Genomic DNA, 18,902 nt, shown 5'->3' with positions numbered 1-18,902 from the left:
GAACAAAACTCGTCAATTTTAAACATAAAGGACAGCGCCTGAAAATGGGTATGAAAATAAAGAACAATCCTTGAAATACACTCAAGTTTAAATGATAGAGTGAAGCTCAGGCTATTACACCACTATAAACCACATGAAGGATCTGTATTCCATGACTTTGACATGTATCTGTAAATTCTGACAAACACAAAACGCTACAACACTCTCGCCTGCTTATCAGTGTGTCACACACGAACCGAGTAATACTCTAGACATGGCCTCACCCGGTCCAGAGAAACCGGACCTAAACGAGCCATGTCATATTCATACGTTACTCCCCCAATCACCAAGGAATTTCTTGACCATCCCAAGCGAAGAATTTGCCATTATCATGCCTTTTGCTGCTCTCAATAATGCTCAAGAGCTTTTGCACCGAGAATTCTTTGGTGAACAGCTTGTCTTTTGGAACATTCTTTTGAAACGGTCTAGAAAGATCCGTGTCCACCGTTCCAGGGTGCAATAGAATGCATATTACCGGATCCTTCTTTCGCGCTAACTCTACAGCAACACACTTGGTCACTGCACATATCAACAATACAGACATTACAGTCAGGTCCGACCCGTTTTGACTGCACCAAAAACTACTTATTTTGACCAGTTACCCAACCCGCCTAACCTGCTCATGTTGCAATGTCGGATTCTAAATAAATGTTCTTACACTGGTTAAGCGCAGTCTTGGATGCTCGATATGAATGCCATCCACCTAAACGGTTGTCACCAATTGAGCCAACCCTGGCACTTACGTTAGCCACAACAGCAACATCTCTTTCGGTTCCAGGGCCACCTCCAACCTTTAACAAAGGCCACATATGCTGCATTTTGTAACCAGCATTCATCTTTGTCATTTACAAAATATTAAATCCAAAATAAAACTATATAAGTTCTTTAAAAAACAGAACTTTTTCCTGAACCAGTCTAATGTTACCTTGGTCACCAAAATAGGACCGACTGCGTTTACATCGTAAGCAAGCAGCAATGACGATCTCTCTACTTTGGTCAGTGTTGTTTCTGTCTCCAAGATTATAAAAAAAATCAAGTATGCCAAATGAAATTGAAGAAAATACTATGAATTACTGATGATGAAGATTGGACATAACTATACATACCTGGTTGTAATATATCAGGTATAGAAAGAATGCCAGACGCATTAACAAGAAGATTTAAGTAGCCATACCGCTCACGTATTGCCTTTGCAGAGTCCTGACATGATATTATGTTAGTTCTTTGTCGGTTCATACTAGAGGTGCAATTCCTGACGCGACACAACACGAAAGACGATCATGATACAAAAATAATCAAGTTTTAGGTTGTCATGTCTAACTAAACGGGTTGTGTTCAGGTTGCCTTATAACCCGTTTAATTAAACATGTCAACCTGTTAACCCGTTCAAATTTGGAATGGAAACAAATGTAAGGTCAATCCGTCAACCCTTTTAACCATTTATCCTCACCCATTTATGACCAATCTAACCCGTTTACAGCCCGTCAACACTTAATTATATATAGTTATGTTATATGTTCATATTGATTCTTCTTCTACAGTTTATTCTAGCAGACCGGTTAAAGGACAAGTGACAAGAAGTAACCTCTATTGTGCTTTCAATTGTAAGATCCAACCTTTGAATATGCAGTCTCTCTGCAAATCTGTTTTTTAACTCAATTAATCCTGCTGCATCATTCGGATTCCGGCATGTAGCAACTACATGTTCTCGAGAATTTCTCTCCAGCAATTGCTTGACCTGTAAACCACACAAATTAAAGTTCTGGGTATTCAGAAGAGATAAACATTGGCATCTCAGTCAAATTTGAAATTCAAAACATAACCACTTGTAATATGCAAAAAGTTTGCTGTGTTAACCACATTCTAAAGAGATTTGAAGCGAATTTCCATTAAACCTTCTAACGAATGGAACAACTACAATGCTTGATGATTGGAAGAACTCCATGGCGAAAACAAAAGTACAATTACGGTAAATCATGAATATCCGATTTACAAAAGCAATGAGTGTAAATATTGAAATTCTAGGTTTAAAGCCAGTACTCCAGCCGATTAAAAATAAGAGATAAACAGTGACATTTCAGTCAAATTCGAATTCAAAACAGAATCAGTTATAATATGCAAAATGTTTGCTGTCTTAATCACATTCTACGAAACGATTTCAATCTACTACCTTCAAATTCCAGATCCTTTAACTCTTATAACGGATAGAACAACTACAAGTCTACAATGCTTGACGATCCGAAGTACATTTACGGTTAATTATGAAATCCGATTCGAAATCAAAATTTCAAAAACACGAACGAATTCAACTGGTAAAATTTATTAAAAGATTTGTTGTGTTATCCATTAGTGAACTAAATCCTAGTTACAACAACAATTGAGTGTATAAAACCTTATGTTTGTATAAACGCTTACGAATTCAAGCCCTAGGCCTCTAGAAGCTCCCTGCACCAAGGAAACAGGAGCTTCGTGTTTGGATGCAGATGAGGAAAACGAAGATGCTTGTGATTTGATGATGGATGTAACGTTTGGAGTGGAGAATACGCATCGATTGAGAAGATGAAGCTTCATTTTGCATATATTGGTGATGGGTTGCAGATACGACGGAGTGGATTTATTATTGTGACGAAACAGCGTCGGGTTGTGGATGGTGAATTCATGTCTGTGTGTGTTGGTTGATGTGGATTGATTTGCACCATTCGGTTGATGACAAAGGAAATGGCACGGATGCGGTTTACGTGTATTTTTTAGGTATGCTTTTGCTCAAGAATTTTTTATTTTTTTGCTCAAACTCGTCTTGACTTTCTGTTGACCATCTCGAACCAAACCCAATTTGTGCACCTCTATTCATAGCCAACATGATAGTTGATCGAGGTTTATCAATACAAAATATATAATGCATATTCGAAAAGGAGTAATGGTCATTTGTTATTTTTTCAACACGTACAATACTTTAAAGCAACATGCACATATAATTAAGCACCTGAAAACACACATTATTTCACACGGATCATGATCCCACCGTCCATTACTTCACACAGATCATGATACTCACCTTCCCTTTTTCTCCTACAATCAATACTTTTTACAGCTTTTTCAAAATTCAAATCCATCTTCTCAATCTTTCCCCCTCCCTCCCTCTCAAAGATTCATGATCTGCTCTCACTTTCCGTGTTCAAATCCCCTCAGAGATTCCAATATTTCAAAATCCTCATGGTGTTGGTACATGACCCATTTTGCTACAATTTTTGATTTGTGATACTTTGACACATTGACACATACGTCTATCTTTCCCCATTACAGAGTTCTATGGTTTTTTAGGGTTTTTTTTCTCTGAAAAATGGCGAGCTCTTGTCTGAACAAAGAAGTTGTTTCCATGGTGCTTCCTACACCTCATGGCTGGAAGAAAAGGATTGTTCTCTTTCTTCTCTCTCTCTCTACATTCCATCATAAATTGTTTTCAAGTTATACTAGCATTTGTGCTTACATTGTTTGTTAGTTTCTTACATCGAGGTTGTATGTGTGTTTCAGTTATTCGAATTTAGTGTGTCGTGTTGATTTTTTTTCTTTTTGGTGGGTTTTCTGAAACTAGGGTTTTTTTTGGGTTTCTTTCAATTCGATGAAATTAAAGTTTGATTCGTATGATTGTTTTAATTATTTGCCTACATTGTTGTTTAATTGTGTGATTAGGCTTCTAGATAGAGTAAAGCAAGGCGATCTCAATGGTTTGGTTGTAACGCTTCGCTTTTTCGTAACTTTCCTTAATTAGAAAGCTTGTCTTGTTTGTAATCCTTGTAATCGTATTTCGTTGTATCGTTGTAAAATCCAAGACTTTGATTGTAATAAAATTCATTATTTCTTACAATATATACTTTACATATTCGTACATGCTTATACATCTCAATTCATTATACATGTGATACCTTATTCGTAATTCTTGTAAACGTGTGATAAACTCGCAAATACGTGCCATACATACACAACTTATACTCTTCTTATTCGTATTTATACGTCATTGAACATGTCGATACTTATACATGACTTACATACTTGGTTATACTAGAATACTTAAAATCACATAATAACACATTTATTACCATTAAAACATAACATATATGAACCTAAGGGACTAAAATTGTAAAAAAATCAAACTGATGGCCAGCCATAGGGCCGCCGTGCCCCTCGACCTCCCCCTCATATTCCCGTCGCGGGCCGCCACAAGGTGGAATCCGCAGATTGTTGTTATTCAGCTCAACTATTGGGCGAAAATGTGTTTGTTTAGTGTGTTTCTTGCATTTAACCACCACCTAACTCACACTAAACCTCAGCTATAAAACCCACCTCATTCCCACTCATTTTCTACTTTACAAATACTTCAATCTCACTCTCAAAACACTCTAAAATAGGTGGAAATCAGATTCAAGGCAGAATCATCTAAGTTACAAAAGTGAGTTCATACTCACCTTTCTTCCATTTTCTTCACTTCTTCTTCCTCTACAAAGTATGGAACACCTCTAGGAGTATTTCCATAGGTTTTCCATGGAAAACAAAGGTGGAACATCACCATTTTGAGGTCCAAACTTTCGTTTTTGGAAGAAATCGATATAAACCTTCTTTAAACTTATGTTTTCTTCAAGCACACTTTTGTTCTTATGCCACTAATCAAGTCTATGAATAGTGAGCCTAATCAAGGTTGTTTCACACAAATTCGGAGGTGTTTATTGCCTCCAAACTTTCTGTTTTGTAAGGGTTTTAACCCACACGTGTTGAACCATACAATCTTGTTCTTGTAACAAGACTTGTGCTTGGTATGAATGTGATTACTTGAATGCTTTGGCTATCCTACTTTCAATCCACAACCTCACTTGATGATTTGTCCCTTGAATAGTATGTACATTTCTTTTCCATTTCATTCATGACCATCCGAGTTATCCTTGTGACAACTTGTGCATTGGTGAATCTTACGAAAGAGGTTAAAGGAAGGTTATCCTCCTACCTCCATGCATGACTTCTATAAAATTCCATGATGAACATGTTGGACATACTACATAACTATATAATATATATTAAATATATAAACATAAACGAACCCTTGATGATAATCAAATGATTATTTGTCATGGTAGTAAGTTATATTATCTAAGACTTAAAATTGTCGTTACGATTCTAATGGGTATCTTAACCCATGAAATCACATCAACCCATACGGGATTCATAGTGTCAAAAACGGGTGTTTAAGTCTAGATGATTACGTTCTCATATACATACTTTTGTGTACTTTAAATTTCGAATCTGAATCCTCGGTTATCATCCGAATACTCATACACCTATGTTTCCTCGTGTAGGAGAACTCGATGTTCCACCCTCAAACAACCAACTCTTCATGAAATTACCAAGTGGAAGCTTGCAAAACCGTGAGTACACTTGACCCAATTCCATTTTATACACTTTGTGTTGTAACATGTTAATGTACAAAATACACAAACACACACTTAAACATACTTTAATTCCCTCAATCCGTTATACATGCTTAATTGTTATGTTTAGGTTCATGCTAGATACATACATGCCATTGTCATTAACTTAGCTAGCCCATCTTAACATATATAGCGTTATAGGAGTAGCACGCCGCCCGTCGGGGTTTTGTTAAGCTTTTTATTCATATATAGTCTCGTTACTTTTGTGGCGAGAGACACTTATATCTCTTGTGGACATTTGGGTTTGACACTTAGTATTGCATGCTAGATAACCTTGTATACAATTTGCCATGTGGATTCGAGTAAATTCTTTTCATACTTATGCTATGTATATACAAAATACTTGCCAATGCTTTTGCGTTGAACCTTCACTTTTAACATGTTACAGGTTGATGATGATGCTATGACGAATCTAGTAAGAACGACTTAGAAACACGCTTGATATACTAGATTTGGTTATTATATTATGTTAAACTTTGTCATATTTGTATTTTCATTGTTGTAATTTAAATTTCTTGTATTGTGCTTGACAAATTTGATTATGAATGAAACCGGTTTTGAACTTAATTATTGTCGCAAATAGTGTTATGTGTGATGAGCAATCTATTTCGTCTCACTCCGATGATTCCGCCATCGGTTGGGGTGTGACAGATTGGTATCAGAGACATAACTATAGGGAATTAGGTAGAATTGCCAAGTTCGACCTAGTCTATAGTAGGTACCATACTTTTGACCATTCTTATCACTTGTTATTATGCTTATTCTTTCTACTTGCTTCTATCTTTTCTTTTGTCATAATATTTACAAACATGTCTTTCCTAAGACATTTTACACAATACACTTGAAGACTTGAAGACACTCGTAATACAAACGAGGCGAGTTTACCAAAATAGGCGTGAAACCCACAATTTGGTTAACAACTCTCACTCCGCTTATTCTATTTTTGCACGAAATTACGCAATCAAGTTAGGAGTGAAATCCACATCTTGATGGTAAATTTCCAATTCAAATTCTAGTGGACCTCGTCAAAGTGTCGAAATTATTTTTGACCCGACGAGTACCAACCACAATTAGGGTACGAAATCGTCAAGTTAGGGGTGAAACCAACATCTTGTCGACTAAGTCCCATTCCTCAATTTTCAATCCCGCCAAAGTTTCGATTGTTTCAATCGATTAGGGACGTGTAGTGATGTGCGTTAGGTGTAATATATATTAGGTGTATATTTTAAGCCCGTTTTACACTTTTTAGCCAAGTTTTAAATTTATAAAACACGATATTTACTAACACTAAACACACATATGGGCAAGTGCACCCATCGTGGACGTAGTATAGTGTTGGTAAGATACCGAGGTCGTCCAAGGACACAAGAGCTTTTAGTACCGGTTTATCCTCAACGTCTAATCAAATCAAAAGTTAAAAAAAAAGTTTTAAACTAGAAAAATAAAACTAACTAAAATGCTGAAAATAAAAGTAAAAGTAAAAACAGATAGACAAGATGAATCACTTGGATCCGACTCGTGTGTAGTGTAACCTTTGATTATTTTCGCACTTTTGCACTTGTTTAAGAGATTATCTTAGTTATTGTAGTAGGCTCCTCTTTTGAAGGTGACGTTACCCTCAACCCAGTAGTTTGAGTCAGCAAGGATACAATCCTAAAGGGTCGGATTATTGAAAGATAATTAATTAAGTTATTAATGCATAATGTGGTAGGCCCCTCTTTTGAAGGCGACGTTACCCTCGGCTAAGTAGTCTGAGTCAGCAGGGATACAGTCCTAAGTAGCCGGGTTAAAGTTTTAATAGTAGTTTAACTTATGAGGGGGTCAAAGAGTTTGGACCCCCGCCATCCAATACCGGTGGGTATTGAAGGAGGTCATACTAAATTTGACCCAGGTCCTTTGCAGGATCTATACACTGAACAATGGCAAGACTCTTACCAAACCGTTCCCTTAACCCCCGACCAGGTAGCCAACATATCTCCATATAGACCGTGGAGATATGAATGGTGAAAATCTTTTATTTTATATAGACAGTAAAATAATGCCAAGACACCACGGACAAACGATAAGGAAAGATCACCTTCAACATAAGTAACTAGTTATTAAAGTCATTAATACATAATCAAATAAAAAGTGCAAAAGATTAAAAATAAAAAGTATTACACTAAACACTTGTCTTCAACAAGTGATGTAAGAGACTTAGGCAAACATGGCCTTTGATTGTCAAGAACTCTTACGATCAATCTTGGATCCCGAGACGACTCACACACTCTATGATGGACAATGGATGATGGTGGTGGATGGTGGTGGGTGGTGGGTGAAGTGTGAGAGAGATGGTGTGCCAAGGGATGAGTTGCAAGTGAACCAAGCACTCCTATTTATAGGCTGAACAGAAGCTCGGGCACGGCCCCCATGTCCGTTGGGCACGGCCCCGTGTCCATCCTTCTCTCTTTCTTCATTAATTGCAGTTTGTCTGCATTAGTTGACCACGCCCCCGTGTCCGCTGAGCACAACCCCGTGTGCAGAAGCATATCTGTACTATCAAGATTTGCCTGGATTTCGCGAATCTTATAGTTGACCACGGCCCCATGTCCGCTGAGCACGGCCCCGTGGTGGGCAATGGAAGCTTCTACAACTTTGTCTTTTCTGCTGACAATTGGGCACGCCTTCGTGCTCACTGAGCACGGGGCTTGTTCAGCCTTCTGTTCTCTTGTTTTGCTTGGGAAGATGCTGTCAGGGGGTCGGGCATGCCACGTTTGTTCCGTTTCTTGTATTTATGTTAGATTTAGCTGCCTTTTTGCTTCTTTTGTTTATTTGAGCTCATTTAATCCTGAACATACAAAAGGAAGACAAAAACACACTTTTTCCAACATTAGTACTAAGAAGGTTAGTTTTATGCCACAATTGATGTAATTTATATGTTGCATTTTGTGCACATCAAATACCCCCACACTTGAATCTTTGCTTGTCCTCAAGCAAAACTCTTTATAATGTGGCTTTACACTCTGAAATGGAATGGGTAGAATAGAAGGTTTTGGGCTTGTCATAGAGTGTCGGGATTTCCAAGATTCATTATTGAGTTTTATTTTTATTTATTTACAATCCTATTCGTCATGATTTATTAAAAACGTTTCATAAGATAAATTACTTATTAGGCATAACATGCCTTTTAAAATTCCATTTATATACAAGTTCACATACCTCACGGGGGATCCTACCATATGCTTGCCAAGTAATCAATCCTCCTCCTTTTTAACTATAGACCTTTGTAAATATCAAGAGGACTTTTTGGGTGAAGGGTTAGGCTTGGGCTAAAGGTGGGTGGTTGGGTTAGTGGTTAGTAAAGGGGCGAAAAGCGTAAAAAGCGTCGGTTTTTGTAAGACTTGATATTTTTCGAAACTTTTTATTTTGATGAAGCATTTCAAACAAAGTTATTTTTGATAAACTTGTTTGTTTATTTCTTTGGCTTCATTCTCATCATTTTTTTTTTCAAAGTCATAAGAGAAACCGAGCTTTGTTACTAAAATAAAGGGTTTAAAAGGAAAAGGGTTTAGGTGGGTAAAAAGGGTGTTTGAAGTGGATTAAGAAATGAAAAGGTTTAGGCTCAAAGGGGTTAACTAGGGGGATTTTGGGTAGGTGGTAAAAAAAAAAAGAAAAATAATGGTGTAGAAATAAAAAGGGTTAGTCCTAATGCCTCCATCATTTACTTAGTCGGGTTTAAGTTGGTAAGGACCGGGAATGTATTGTCGTGGCAAGTTCTAGAGTTGTAAGAACCAAGCGGCTATTCACACAAGAAACGAAAAATGAGCATTTAGTTTAAAGATATGTATTTGTATGCTCAATAAAGGCTCAAAACTCACTTTTGTGGGAATGGGTTTTTATGTGATCAAGTATATATAATCAAATTTTAACTAAGTTTGTCATGCCGTTTCATTATTTTCTTATGTTGGTTCTTTTTATCACGACGCTATTGGTTGTAAATTTGTAAAAATATAACCTTTTTAGAATTTTGAAATTCCCAACTTAAACTTAGACAAGTAAAAAAAATGAAAATTTTTGAAAAAAAGTTGGGGTGATTAGCGGTTCCAATAGAGTTTTGTGTAAGGCTTGTTAATTAGGACTTGCAAGATTCAAAGAATTGGCATCCCCCCACACTTAAATTACACATTGTCCTCAATGTGTCCCAAAAATAAGTTTTTAGGTTGATTGAATGTGTAAAAAGGTGTGAAAAAGCAAAATTTCATGTTACTGGTACTCTGGACACGGCCCCGTGGTGTCCGGGCACGGCCCCGTGTTCAAGTGCCAGTAACAAAAGTTTGTAAAAAGAAACAGAAGCCTGGACACGGGGGCGTGTTCAGTGAACACGGACCGTGTCCAGTTACCTGAACTGGGCATTTTCTGCAGATTGTGCAGCACGGGGCCGTGTCGAGCGGACACGGCCCGTGCTGAACTTGCTGTAACGAAGAAAATTTGTTAGATGGCTCTGTTTTCGTGCATGGGGCGCTGGTGCAAGTTTCCCTTATCATCCTTCACCATCCCGAGTGTGTTTCACCCATTATAACATCATTAAACACCAATTTAACTAAAACCATCATTCATTAACCATAGAGAGAATTACATAATATTCCTAGTAAGTTAATATTCTAGATAGATTGGTCAAATAAGAACATAAAAAGTCTAAACCAAGAAGTTCTAGCCTAAAATTTATTCTAATAGCAAAATTTCCGAAAAGATAATTCTCTCGGTTGGAAACGGCTTGAAGAACTTCCTCCTCCGGGTTCCTTAGACGTCGACGAGCCACTCTTCTATCTCCCTTGGGAGAAAGAAGGCGGGTTCGTTGGCATCGGTTTGAGGGGGTGTAACTTCCACCAGGACTTCTTGCAAGTTTTCAAAAGAAGGTTCCGTGGGGATGTCATCCCATCCGGTGGGGTTGTTGACTCCTAATGCTAGGTTCCAATCCTCTTGCGGGAGGATTGGTTCCATAGGGGGTGTTACAAGGATGTTTAACCTCTGGTGCAAGAGGTTAATCTCTTGAAAACTGTTTTCCAGCCCCACCGTAAGATAGTTTATACGGTCTACAAGGACCTCCTCCACCGAAGTCATCTCGTCAAGAGCTTCACGCAAGGCCATTATGTAGCGTACGAGAGTAGCTTCAATTGAAGACCTTCTTTCCCTTTGACTGTTTCTGGAATGTGCAGAAGATGTTCCACTGTTTTGACTTGACATTCTACGAAAACAAACTGGAAATAGCTTATTTTGATGAAATAGTACTTTGGACACGGCCCCGTGCTTAATGAGCACGGCCCCGTGTTCACCTTTCTGCAGAATTTTGGAACAAGGAATCTCGAAGTTTCAAGTTATTTTTCCAATTTGTGAAGCATTTTTGAGTAATAATAACTTAAAACAACGTTATACAACATATTTTTAACGAGATTCCTTGAACAAAACTCAACAAACCTCTCAATAAAGCTTGAAATCTCAAGCTTTAATGGAGGTTTTGGAGCAAGAAAGATGAAGAAGAAGGAAATAGATAAAAGAGGAAAGGACAAGATGGTTGTTAGAACCTTCTTTTAGCAATTACATAGGATGGTATGTGAGAAGATTCCTTCAAATCTCTGTCCCTGGATGGTCCAAATGTGCAGGATTCTTGGCTGCATTTATAGAAAACGACAGCAAGCTGGACACGGCCCCGTGTCGGCTTGACACGGCCCTGTGTGCAGGCAAGATCCTGACACACTTTGTCCGTATTCTGACAGAAAGTCAGAAAGGAATCTTTCTGGTGGACACGGGGGCGTGTGTAGGATCGGTTTGTGACCCAAACGAGTCGTTCAGAAGAGCTCTTATCAATTCAAAAGGCGGAAACAGATGAATTGACTTGAAAAGCAGCTTGATTCACACTTAATTGTCTTGTATTATTGATTTGACAGGTTTACAGATCAAATGACACGTCGGCAGCACTTCGGTACCAGAAACATGAAGGTTACAAATGATTTCGCATGAAGGGTTTATATAGGATTCTAATTCCGCATGAGCTGGCCTCAAACGAAATTAATTTCAAGCGAAACTTAATTTCGCACGGAATTACCTGTTCAACACTTTCATGTGAAATTACCTAAAACACCTATTTTCTCGAACTACGTGCTCTGATACCACTTCTAGGATCGGTTTGTGACCCAAACGAGTTGTTCAGAAGAGCTCTTATCAATTCAAAAGGCGGAAACAAATGAATTGACTTGAAAAACAGCCTGATTCACACTTAATTGTCTTGTATTATTGATTTGACAGGTTTACAGATCGAACGACACGTCGGCAGCACTTCGGTACTGGAAACATAAAGGTTACAAATGATTTCGCATGAAGGGTTTAGATAGGATTCTAATTCCGCATGAGCTGGCCACAAACGAAATTAGTTTCAAGCGAAACTTAATTTCGCACGGAATTACCTGTTTAACACTTTCATGCGAAATTACCTAAAACACCTATTTTCTCGAACTACGTGCCCTGATCTAACATTCTTAATACAAGACGAAGTCGACAGACGCATGCACCAACAAACTCCCCCTCGAATGTTGACGAGTCTTCAGTGTCGAGTCTTCATAATCTTCAGTCTTGATCAGTCTTCGGGCTTCAAACTCTCACTCTTCTTCTCTTTATCAACTAATCTCCCCCTCGGATGTTGATTTATCAATCTCTTGCGTCTTCCAGAATCAAGCTCCTAGCTCTATTCTCTCAAACTTCTCTTGATCAGATCTCTTGATTCCTTAAGTTCATCATCATCAGCTTGCGTGAATGTTCAGATCTGAACTTGGCTCTACAATCTTTAACTCCTCTTTACTAATAGACTCCCCCTTCAGCTGTGCTGGGATCGTAGTCTGACTCTCACAGGATCAGGATCATGACCTGGCTCTCTACTCGTACTCAGAATCCAGGCTATCCTGCACATCCTCTACCTCAAAATAAGATTTACAAATTTAACAATTTGACAAATTTTATTCTTTGCTTTCCACTTGTAGAAGCAAACTCCAGAATGATTTAACATTTTAAGAATTCTGGTGACCAATTGTAAAAATGTCATTTTCAAACAATACTTTCCCAAACCTGTTCGTCATGTTTAGCACTCGAGATTTTGAGAATCAGCTTTTCAATATCAGTTGTTGAAAAATCTTTTTGTATTTTCAAAACTATAAGCTAAAACACACTGAAAATCTTTTTGGATTTTTGAATTATATGAAATGCAGTAAAGAAATATTTACAGACAATATTTTTGTGAGTTTGTGTAAGAGGATCATATCAGTTTTTGAGACAAATCACTAACACCGTTAAGCTTTAATCATTTTAAGTTCTAAACGATTCACCTAGATTGTTAGTATACTGATCCACTTAAATTTTCACACAAAGTTCAACTGTTTCGAGATACGAGATTAGGGTTTTAATGGACATAAACTTATTCGCGTTTCCCATCACTTGAATATACTCCCGTATCCAGATCCCAATATTCAGTCTTACAGGTGAGTATACCTAGATGATATCTGTAAAAAGGGTTAAATGCGAAACCGTGAGAGCTCAGGTCAGAACTTCCGTTCAGCAAAGAGATGACGGCTCGTCTTTTGGTGTGTTCCCTTTAGAGAATCTTTTCTTCAACAGCACATGATTAGCATTTTGCAATGTTTCATCATTTTTTGTACTGAGGGCAGCGCTATATTTCAAGCAAGCAGAAAGTATTATACGGGGACTAGGCCATTGCTTCCGCAAAATCAGAAGTCCCGGGATAATACCCCAGATATCACTGAGTATAAAGACCTAGTATCTCAGAAAGAAGGACCTTTCAAACAAGATTTCGGGGGTTACCCATATATCCAAGAAATGTTCCCCACGAGATAAGCAAGTGTGATTTTATGTTTATATCTCGAAAACAATTTACTGAATGTGCAAAAACCTACTGGCACATCCGTAGTGAGACCGTTTATCACATTTTAACTTTCCAATTCTTTAGGATGTTGTGATAGTCCACTGATGTACTATCATTTCCTCTTTTCTCAACAAAACTCAATTTTTGTTTTATCATGTTTTTGGCCCTTTTTTTTTAAATCTTCTAATGTTTTTGGATTTTCTGATTCTTACTCCCCCTAAAATGCAAAAAACATTAAAAGAAATTTGAAAACAAACTGTACAATAAAAGTGACAACTGATTTTCAAGCTTCAAATCGCCATCCACTTGGCATAAACAATAAGAACTCCCCCTTACAACAAACTATTTTCCCATTATGATTTCAAAACACTTAAGTTTGTTTTAATCAAAATGGTTTTTCCGGAAATTTAGATTTGTTGATTTTACCACTTGTAGGCTGGGGTTCACTTCATCACATTGTTCATGTTAACCACTTGAAAAATTTAACAATGTTAGGATTCAAACAATTTCCTCTTGTAGAAAACCAAGTAAAACTTAATGTCCCTGATTTACCACTTGTAGGTATACACAATCACCACTTGAAGATCGAAATATCACAGTTACCAACCTGTGAATTTCTCAAGAAAAATGCCGATTCCTACTCCCCAATTACCAACCTGGGAGTTCCGGCAAATTAGGATTTCAAGTAGAGAATGCTGTCACCCAAGCCTGACCAGCCTTGGGTGATTTTGGTACACATCTATCCCACCATCTTTTTGATTCATAGAATTCTTTTGCGCCTTTAACCTTTCCATCAACCATTTTCCAAAAAATATGTTTGACATTTCCATTAAACACGTTTTCAGCGTCAAATTCTTTCTTACCAGTAAAGAATTGATCTGAAATCTCAAACCTACCTTTTGATTTCAAATTTTCTGCACTTAATGGTGGAAAATTTTCATCGTTCATCTCTGGAACGGAATTCTCAATCTTTTCCTCAACCAAAGACTCCTCTGATTTTATGGAATCAGATTCATTGTCAGAACTACTCTCAGATTTAACAACCCACTTTTGTTTATTTAAATCGAATTTTCTTTTGTAAAATCGTTTTGAAGTTTCACCAACTTCAAAAGTCGAATTTTGAAACATCTTAGATTTCTCAGTTGATTGTTTCTTTTCATCAACACATTTTTATCTCAATTTTGAGTTAAAAGTAACTCCCTGTTTTGTGTTGTTGGATTGCTGGCAATTCCAAGCAATGTGTCCAATCTTGTGACATTTGAAGCATGTTCTTTTCTCAACTCTCTGTGCAAATTTGTTCAAATTCTTCTTCTCAGCAAGAAACTCTTGATTTGATTGTTTCCAGAATGGTTTCTTCTGCTCTTCGTCACAACTTGTACCTGCAACAAATTTTGTATTTGGTTTATAATTTTTCTCATTTTCATGATTTTCTGGTGGAATAAAACCTAAACCCTTCTTTTTGAAATTACCATTATGGTTTGGTTTCTTTTGGAAACCATAACCACAACCGTAACCCATTTTCTTGTTTACTCTCTGTTGAATTCTTGAAGTGTATTTTTTAGGTTTTCCAGAAAGATTCATATCTTTTATTTCAGAAATATTAATTTCTGTCAATTTGAAAACCTGTTTAATTTGTTTAGTTTTGACACTTCTTGTTGGTGCACGAATATCTAAAGCGTGCGTCTTAGTCTTAGTAGATCAATGTATAGGGTCTAGATGTGTTAATTATGAATGTATAGGGGGTTAATGTGTAAATTTGGGTTTGTAATGTTTAGATTTCGCTTATAGTGACATTGTGCCATATGAGCGAAATCCCAATAAGATGATTTCGCTCATAGTGACATGGTCACATAAGCGAAACCCTTGCCCCTATATAGTTCAGTTGTTTTCTCATTATGTACGTTCATGTCTCCAGTGTAGCCGAACTGCTGCTCGTGTATTTTGTGAAAGATTAATGAGAAAACTGTTTTAAAGTGATCTACTTCTGTTTCTACTCCATTTCTGCTTTGATTCATGCCGATTTTGTATTTCCGCTGCATTTTCGGTAGTATCTAGCTCTGATTGACTCACACGACTGTCAATAACGGTCCTACAATTGGTATCAGAGCCAGTTGTGAGCTAGTTTACCCGAATCAAAGCCTTTTTCTAGCACATTTTGTGAATCTCAACCTTAGCTCATTCATCGAGAAGATTGAAGCCCACGAGCTGGAATTACTGAAAATCAAGAAAATGAACTCAGCGAGTGTGCAGTAAGATGTATCGTTGTATTACAAAGGCAACCCTACAGTTTCAACCAATCAAAGCCCAAAAATACAGACAGGGTTCATTGCTGATAACACCTCAAGTGTTTCTTCAAACACTCCGCAATCCGGCAATTCTTCATCATTCGCGAACTTTGAACCAAATGTCAAAGCTCAGGAACAGCCTTCACCTCAAAGCTTAATAGGATCAAATCATCAGGCGTACGTTTCTGGGGTACAGTGCAATATTGCGGTAAACATAAAGAATGGAAACGAGATAACTAAAACAGCCGTAAAACAGCACATAGCACTGCTTGCTTCCGTTCTTGAGGCTTATGAGGGCTTAGTAGCAGGGAGGATCGGTAATCCTGACATGACGAAGGAGGATTACGACCAAATCGATCCCGAAGAGCTTGAATTGATCGACATCAAATGGTGCATGGCGAGTTTGGTGCGTAGGGCTCAACGTTTCATGGAAATTACAGGCCGGAACAGTCTATCAGGCCCCGACCAAAAGTCAGGGTTTGATAAGTCGAAAGTTACATGCTTTAAATGTAAAGAACGCGGTCACTTCAAACGAGAATGTCCCAACCGTGAAGTAAACAATCATCAAAACCTGTTCACCAATGACTACTACAGGCAAGCGATCTATCACCGACCAAATCAACAGCCAACTGTTCAGAGGCCACAGATTGAGAATAAACCGGAAAAGGCGCTGATCGTGAATCAAGACGATAAAAAGGTTGCTGCAGGTTTCAGCTGGGATAAATATATCCCCGGTAGCGATGGACAGGCCATGATGGCTGAAGTTGTTGAAATTTCTAAGATGGTGTCTGAGCCGGAAATAGTGGCTGAAGACGTTTCTGTGGTTGTTGAAGAGGTTTCTGCTGATAATGCGGTCGATATTGAAGAAATAGCTGCTGAAGTGTATTATTATCAGTCTGAGCAGGAAGTATTGGGAAGTTTAATGAAATCTGTATTGCCTCCTAACATTTCTGAATCTTTTGCAGGTTATTTTGAAGAACCAAGGACCGGATCATGCCCAAGGTTTGAAGAGAAGAAAGAAGTCGTTGAAGAGTTGATCGATGTGTCGAAAGAGATGACTGGAGAAGCTTTGAAAGACATAGCTGACAAAGCTCTAATGGGAAAACTCAAAGAGGTAGACTCAGAATCCGAGGAGTCAAAGTCTGTCAGTAGTGTGTCTGTCAAACGAGAGGATTCTGGAGTTCAGGAGATCAAATCAGTCAAACTGTCTGAGTCTGAGTCAAACAATGTCGGTAAAACTGATTGTGTAGAGCAGGTTGTTGAAAAGGTTGTTTCAATCCCTGAAACACCGTGCAAACATTGTTTAGAACCATGCACGGAGTGTCTTGAAAAAGACACTAAGTATCAGGAATTGAAACACCACGCTGATATGATTAAATTTGACCTTGGCCAAGTTAAAGAGGCATACGATACTCTCGCCAGGTCAATCAAGATGATACAAAAGGAAAGTGTTGAAAACGATAAAGCTACAAAATTGGCTAAAGCAACACTATTTGATAAACAAAATGAAGTCAATTTTCATTTAGACACGATCGCATCGCTTAAAAAGGAACTCGAATTGGCTAAAATTGAAAACGATAGAATTGATAAAAAGCTAATGAGTTATGTGGCTTCATCGTACGTTCTTGAACAGATTGTCCCTCAACAGCCACATACGGCACCAGTCTTTAAGAGCGTTCCACCCCCAATGTGGAATCATTACACACAAAAATATCCAGATGGGGTGGAAGCGGCTTTGAATCTCAAATTGAGATCAATAGAAGATGATTTGCCTGAGACCATAGATGTCACATTCTCCCCATCCGATACCGAAAACGAATCTCAGGCTATCAAAACTGTTGTCGATCAGGTGTTGGATGAGGAGAGTGAGAAATCTGAAAAGGCTCAATCTGAGAAGGTTGTTAGTGATTCTGAAGATGGAGGGAATTTCTTAGATCAATACATACAGAAATCGGAGAAGAGTGCGAATGATGATCCGATCATGGTGGTATACACTATGGTTGGAATAGACAAACTTTATTCCGATTTCGAGTATCCTCTTCAGAATGTGAAGATCGAGAATGTCGAAAAAGTGTTTAAATTGGTTGAAATGAACATTAGCGAGGTTAATAACAATGAACTCTTTTCAAAACCTAAGAATTCGTTTGTTACATCACGTACCACAAGTTCGGGAAAGAAAGATGGGGATGGTAAAGGTCACAACAAGAAAAATAATCTTAAAAACAAAGGAATCGGTTTTGAAAAGAAAACGGCTAAGCAGGTGTTTAAGCCGAAAGAGAAGATGAATGATATTTTTGTCGCTGGTCCAAGTGTTGACGATGAGAAAGATTATATTTTCAGTTAAAAAGCTGTGGACGATTTCAATGCAGCAAAGAAGTTGAAAGAAGAGTCAGTCAAATCTACTTTTGTTGAATATGACAAAAGGGTGTGTTATCGCTGCAGTGAAATCGGACACATGGCGAAACAGTGTTAGAAAGTGATTGAGAAACCTGTTTTTGTAAAACTGGTTCAAAAACAAACTGTTCAAAAACCAAGTGTTCAAAAACAAACTGTTTCTAAACCAACTGTTCAAAAGTCAAACATTCAAAAACCTCGACCTAAATCTCCGACTGACACAAAGGGCAAAAAGCCGATGGTTTCTCCGATCCGCATTTTGAAAAGAGGGGAATCTTTGAAGTCGGAGGATAAGCCGAAATCGACTTTCGAGATTGGCGAATCCTCTAAGACTCGAAAGACTTCAAAAATTTACCCTAAGACAAAAATTTTTGAAAATCAATCTTGGGTCGCGAAATCAAAACCGTCTGTTGAGGTCAAAAAGATGGAGAATGCTTTGAAAAGTGAATCAAATATTTTTAAAGATGACGTTGTTGAGTTTGAAAATGAAGTTGATAAGTTTCTTGCTGAATTTCCACCGATAACTAACAAAGTTAAAACAATTGTGAAAGAAGAGGTTCCAAATGTCACATTTGATTTTCCGAAAACAAATGAGAAGTGTAATGTTGTGTTCGGAAGTGTGTCAGAAGTTAAGAAATCCTGGGCTTCATTGTTTGAATAAATTTGATTTGATGTTTGCAGGGGTTGCCCAAGTCTATAATATCGAAGTGGATTATGGACAGTGGTGCTTCAAGGCATATGACTGGGACGCTTGCTCTGCTCTATGATGTCAATCCATAAACGCAGGCTATGTTGGATTTG

General features: G+C 37.8%; 1 protein-coding gene across 1 annotated transcript; it reads right to left on the bottom strand.

Annotated features, from left to right (window-relative positions):
* LOC110885222 (C-factor) lies at positions 1–2,750 on the bottom strand. Its single transcript, XM_022132910.2, has 6 exons — positions 2,455–2,750; positions 1,625–1,777; positions 1,146–1,239; positions 965–1,047; positions 698–851; positions 1–558 (listed from the first exon to the last, which is right to left on the bottom strand). Exons 1-6 carry the CDS (start codon positions 2,608–2,610, stop codon positions 323–325), a joined length of 876 nt encoding a protein of 291 aa, XP_021988602.1. The 5' UTR covers positions 2,611–2,750; the 3' UTR covers positions 1–322.
* Between the last annotated feature and the right edge of the window lie 16,152 nt (positions 2,751–18,902).

This window comes from Helianthus annuus, chromosome 10 (genome assembly GCF_002127325.2).
Source record: "Helianthus annuus cultivar XRQ/B chromosome 10, HanXRQr2.0-SUNRISE, whole genome shotgun sequence".
Classification (NCBI taxonomy): domain Eukaryota; kingdom Viridiplantae; phylum Streptophyta; class Magnoliopsida; order Asterales; family Asteraceae; genus Helianthus; species Helianthus annuus.
Note: the sequence above shows the minus strand (reverse complement) of the source record. Positions and strands in the feature narration are given on the sequence as shown.

Bases quoted from the DNA above. Each gene is read 5' to 3' on its own strand.
- LOC110885222 (XM_022132910.2), bottom strand. From the start codon at position 2,610: ATGAAGCTTCATCTTCTCAATCGATGCGTATTCTCCACTCCAAACGTT. The intron at 1,778-2,454 runs GTAAGCGTTTAT...TGTGGTTTACAG, and splicing joins GAGGCCTAGGGCTTGAATTC to GTCAAGCAATTGCTGGAGAG. The intron at 1,240-1,624 runs GTTACTTCTTGT...ATATCATGTCAG, and splicing joins CAATTGAAAGCACAATAGAG to GACTCTGCAAAGGCAATACG.